We start from the raw sequence: 5,715 nt of genomic DNA, 5'->3' as shown, positions 1-5,715 counted from the left end.
TATATATATATATATATATATATATATATATATATATATATATGAATTGAAAGATGAATTTGTGAGAAGAACCTTGAATCCATTTCTCGCAGTACTACTTCAAGAAAATAATTAAAAATGAGAGCTTTTTCAATATGTTATGTTTTTGAGGTAGGCTACTTTATTTATAGAGGTGGGACTTGTCTTCAATAGGAAACACACTGAGTTGTTGCAAAACACAATCCTCTTATCCAATCTTTAGAGATATCTCTTTCTCAGAATGATAGCTATATATAAATAATAGAACTAACATAATAATTCTTCAAAAAGAAAAAATTTGGAAAACAATCTAACCTTCGTAATAATTCTTCTATTTTTTTAATTTTTTTTTTTTTTACTCTTTTTATATCTTGAAGAACCAATGTATTATGCGGGTCCTGCTATTATTTGTGTATGGATGTCAACGACATGATCATGTCGCAAAAGAAGAAGAACACACGAAGAAGAGAATTGGTGGAGTAAGTGTTGTCTCCATCTCCACCCTTCATACTGATTATAGTAGTCACAAAAGGGAAATGATATTCTCTTCATCGTCGGTACAAGTCTCACCAACTGCATATTTGAATCCATTTCTTGTATTAAAGAATTATTTCAAGAAAACATGCAATAATCGTATGATGATTTCAAAGATCTTCCTAACATCAAACGTGTATAGATTGTGTGAACTGTCAACCATATATGCTTTAGTTCCATTGCGATTTCAATCATTTTTATCTTACTCAATCATGCATGCTGAATATATAGGACCGTCAAATAGCTACCATACGTTTTCTATCTTTTTTGTTTTTTCCTCTGCTACTTGTTGCCTTTTTTGCCACTTTCGACCACGTTTTTATAGTATTTTTATTATAGCTAGATAATCCGCACTACACTACGTTTTTTTTTTTTTTTGACAGCCCGCACTACACTACGATATATTTTTCAAATTATTATTATTATCTTTTGTAATAATTAAATAAAATTTTAGAATGTGATGCATTACCTTCACTTAAATTTTAGTAGTTTTTACTTATTATAATTTTTATTTGTATGTATGTGGTTGGATTTAAGATTTATAATTGCACTATCTTTTTGCCATTAAATATTTAATTTATATGTAATTGTACTCTCTTTTTTAGGAAGTGAAAAAGGGATTTAGTTTAAACAGATATTTTTATCTCCAGAGAGTGGAGATTTCCCTGCATTCCTAGGCTGTCCAATTTCCTTGCAGTACTGGATCTGCAAAGCCACCTCAATCAGAAATGGATTTTAAAACTTCACTCTTTGGTTTAAGAGTTCCGTTATATAATGATGCTGGATGAATATATTTTTTTTTTTTTGACGATCAAACCCCATATATTAAGTTATCGGAGATGACATTCTTCGAGAGAGAGCCAATTCGGTATCGACAAGCTTACATGGGAAAAACAGAAACTTCGTGCTCTTGCACATTTCGCAAGTTTATCGGCACGATATTATCCTCTCGGGAAATATATCTAATACTAAAATGAGAATTTGTTAAAAATACCCCTTTTTAGATACCCTTTTTAAAAATACCCTCTTTTCTAATCATTTTTAATTTTACCCTCTTTAAATTTATAATGACTATTCTACCCTTATATCTATTTGGTGAACTCTTCTTCTTTTCAGATCTCACCATCACGATTTATTTTTCTTCTTCTCACATATCACCGTCGTCATTCTCTCCGTCGTAGAAATCGGAACTGCCGTCGCCGTTTCTTTTCTTCTTTTTCTTAGATCTCAATGTCACTGTGATTCGTCAATCTCGTCTTTACTGAAATCGGATCTCAACGTCGTTGCAATTCGTCGATCTCATTGTTATTGAAATCGGGCAACTCGTCATAGCTATAATTGGGAAACGGGCATGTTTAGGTTCGTGTTTATCATCTGATGGTTTGTAAATATTGTCTTCTTCAGACTTGTAGGATAGATCTTGCTGGAATTTGTTGAATATTCTGGGAACAAAATTGGTTGTTGGAAATTATTTGATTACATAATTTTTGTAATTTGTTGATTACGTTTTAGTATGCCAATCTTTCATGTTCAATGGAAACTGGAAAGTAAGATTTATTCATGAACTGGTAGTTTGAATAGATGGAGAAGTCCATTGATAGTATTTGATCCTAAATTATTTATTCATTTATTTACTGTAATAGACCGAGAAGTTATCTGGCTGCAAAAGCTCTTCTCTTCTCCAAAGAGGCTGTTCAATGCTCTTAGGAGACTTGGAGGAATTAAATTGTTTGTTTTGTGTTGATGTGTGGAATTGACGAAGGTGAGGATCCAAGAGCTGCAGGCATGATAGAACTTAAAGAGGAACTAGAGTTCATGATAATACTCACACCTATATTTGTAAAAGTAGGAACAAGTCTTTGTGTGTGTGCATGTATTCATTGATCTTAAAATATTAACTAATGGAACGTAACTACATATGAGAGAGAACATGCCTTCTAAATGTTTTACATTTACAAGGTTTACAAGGGTTTTAAAAAGCTTTTTAAAAGGTTTTTATAAATATTTACAAGGTTTATAAAAGCTTTTAACAATAATTTAAAAGGTCTTTAAAAGCTTTTACAGAAAAATTTTAAAATGTTTTTAAAAGATTGTAAAACATTTCTTAAACAATTGCTAAAATAACTTTGTAAAAGCTTTTAAAAACCTTTTAAAATCTTGTTAAGAGCTTTAAAAAAACCTTGTAAATATTTATAAAAGCTTTTTGTAAACCTTGTAATTTTAAACGGCTTGTAAACCTTGTTAAAGGTTTTTATACCATTTTAAAATGTTTTAAAATGCTTTTTCATGGTTATTTTAGAAATATTTTAAAAGAGTTTAGAAGGTTTTTAAAAGAGTTTATAAGGTTTTTAAAAGAGTTTACAAGACTTTTAAAAGGATTTTAAAAATATTTACAAGGTCTTTAAAATGTTTTTATAAGAGTTTAGAAGGTTTTTAAAAGACTTAACAAATTTTTTTTGAAGGTTTTAAAAGGTTTTTAAAATGTCTATAAAAGAGTTTTACAAGGTTTTAAAATGTTTTAAAAAGAATTTACAAGGGTTTTAAACAAGGTTTAAAAAAGCTTTATAAAATGCTTTTATAAATATTTAGAAGGTTTTTAAAAGCTTTCAACAATATTTTAAAAGTCTTTAAAAGATTTCATAGAAAATTTTAAAATGTTTTTAAAAGATTGTAAAGCATTTCTAAAAAAAAATCTAAAATAACCTTGTAAAGCTTTTAAAAACCTTTTAAAATCTTGTTAGGAGCTTTTAAAAAACCTTGTAAATATTTATAAAAGTCTTTTATAAATCTTGTAATTTTGAACGGCTTGTAAACGTTGTTAAAGGTTTTTATAACATTTTTAAATGTTTTTAAATGCTTTTTCAAGGTTATTTTAGAAATATTTTAAAATTTATAAGGTTTTTAAAAGAGTTTATAAGGTTTTTAAAAGAGTTTATAAGGTTTTTAAAAGAGTTTACAAGACTTTTAAAAGGATTTTAAAAATATTTACAAGGTCTTTAAAATGTTTTTATAAGAGTTTAGAAAGTTTTTAAAAGAGTTAACAAGTTTTTTTTGAAGGTTTTAAAAGGTTTTTAAAATATTTTAAAAATGTTTATAAAAGAGTTTTACAAGGTTTTTAAAATGTTTTTAAAAGAATTTACAATGGTTTTTAAAAGAGTTTACAAGATTTTTAAAAGACTTCACAAGATTTTTAAAAGAATTTATAAAAAATTTAAATTGTTTTGAAAAGAGTTTACAAGGGTTTTAAACTGCTAAAAAGACTTTTTCAATGGTGAGACTTTCCTTTTTGAACTGCTAAAAAAACTTTCATTGGTTTGAACAAAAATTATCTTAGAAACTTAGCTTAGGGTTCAATTCAGTTTTCTTCATACACATGTGAAGCTAGTTTTATGACACATGTGAATCAATAAACGGGACCATGATCACTTTGGTTACTTAAGATGTTTCCAAACGAATGTTGTCATACGTGAATCCACCATGATACATATAATTAAATAATCTTAACCACATACATATGTAATATATCCATCTACATAGAACAAAGAAACAAGGAAGATAACTATATCACAAAGCTAAGAACGTCGATGACACACCACCACCACCAACTTTTCGAACTAAAACATAGTGCATAAACAGCCTCGGCAGCTGCAATTCTCACACCTGAAACCCCACAACTCGAAACTGGAACCAAACAAGGGATTAATCCTTCAGAGATAACAATGTCTCTAACTGTAGGACACAAAGCATACTTGCTATTCTTAAGCATAAAACAACTCAATCAAACACAAGTGTTTCTTTAGTTATTCAAGTACCAGATAAAATAATTTACTTGGGTAATTCAAAATTGGGAACCACATTGACAATCTTTCTAGATGCAAAATAATTTCTCAAATTCGTTTGATTCCTAGTAACAGTCGACTCTATTAGTTCATCTTTTGCAAGAAAAAGTCAAAATCAAAAACACAACTAGATCTACAAAAACAACCAAATCGAAATAAAATTGAAGAGAGACTTACGAGGATCCTTGGTTGTAGATGTACATGGTGAGATAGAGGTGTTGGGTTCCTTCCACGAGATATACGCATGGCTGGTCAAACGGAGATGTGTTGGGTTCCTGATTTAACGCTGGATAGAGATGTGTGCTTGTGAACCATCATGACAGACGATGCAATCAACAATTATGTGACAACAATCAGAGAAAAACTCATAAGCGAAGCAATAAAAATTGACATTTTTACAAGATTTTAAATGATTCAGTCAATAATTTTAACCACAATCCTAAACAAAACGAGTTCCCAATTCGACGCTGAGTCCTCAATCCAATGACCACGAGTCACAAAAACGACGAAGAGATGGACAAATCTAGGCGATAGACAAAGAGGAGGATCGAAGAGAAGCCGAGATTGCGCGAAGAATGAGAGATAGAAGAAGAACGAGATCAAAGATCGCGAAGACGCTGAAGAGAAGGAGAAAGAGGCCAAAATTAGGTCTATAATTATTAAGGGTACGATCGTCATTTTGCACTAAAAAGGGGGCTGCTTTAAAAATGGTCTCCTTAAGGGGGTATTTTTAAAAAGAGGTTCACCAAAAAGGGCATTTTTGAGAATGCCTCTACTAAAATTAGCAAATCTATCTCTGAAATGAATAAAATCTTTCAATTCTGATGAAAAGGTCAGCTAATCCTCGATATTAGACGTCATCCTTAGGAGGTCTGAACAATCCGTAGCAAAAATAGCTTTATCCAATTCCAACGCTAATAAGCACTCCATAGCCCAAATAAGGGTATCTAACTCTGCATGTAATGGGGATAAGCTTCTGCGCGATCCTTTTAGCCCCATGTGTAGGATTCTATCACCGACAGACGCAATTCAGCCATGCCCACTCCTATCCACCTCTGTATGCCAAGATCCATCTATAAAGCATACAAGAGATTCTTGAGGAATTGGGATCGAAGGTATGCATGCTTCTACTACTGCTGGTGCTAAGTCTCTGTTATTTGCTCTTCTCCAAACTTCTTCTTCTTGGATAGCTTTCTCCAGTGTATCTTGCGGAGATTCAGAGATATTTTCAAACACTTCTTATTTCTTGTCTTCCAAATGTACCACAACATCCACGGGAACGTTCTCAAGTTTTGATCAGTTGCACCAGAGTCTCTACCACGCC

General features: G+C 31.0%; 1 protein-coding gene and 2 long non-coding RNA genes across 3 annotated transcripts in view; 1 reads left to right on the top strand and 2 right to left on the bottom strand.

The window, feature by feature from the left end:
• The window catches only part of LOC104746543 (salicylate/benzoate carboxyl methyltransferase-like), a 4,318-nt gene extending 4,103 nt beyond the window's left edge, over positions 1 to 215 (bottom strand). Inside the window, exon 1 of the mRNA XM_010468049.2 lies at positions 73 to 215. Coding sequence (XP_010466351.1) covers positions 73 to 83 — 11 coding nt within the window. The 5' untranslated portion in view covers positions 84 to 215. The remainder of the gene's footprint in view (positions 1 to 72) is intronic.
• Positions 1,605 to 2,503, top strand: LOC104746542. The gene is made up of 2 exons (XR_760911.2): positions 1,605 to 1,911; positions 2,196 to 2,503. It is a non-coding gene; the product is annotated as an uncharacterized LOC104746542 (long non-coding RNA).
• LOC104746541 lies at positions 3,956 to 5,029 on the bottom strand. The gene is made up of 2 exons (XR_760910.1): positions 4,569 to 5,029; positions 3,956 to 4,233 (listed from the first exon to the last, which is right to left on the bottom strand). It is a non-coding gene; the product is annotated as an uncharacterized LOC104746541 (long non-coding RNA).

The sequence above is a fragment of the Camelina sativa genome, chromosome 15, assembly GCF_000633955.1.
Source record: "Camelina sativa cultivar DH55 chromosome 15, Cs, whole genome shotgun sequence".
NCBI lineage: Eukaryota > Viridiplantae > Streptophyta > Magnoliopsida > Brassicales > Brassicaceae > Camelina > Camelina sativa.
Note: the sequence above shows the minus strand (reverse complement) of the source record. Positions and strands in the feature narration are given on the sequence as shown.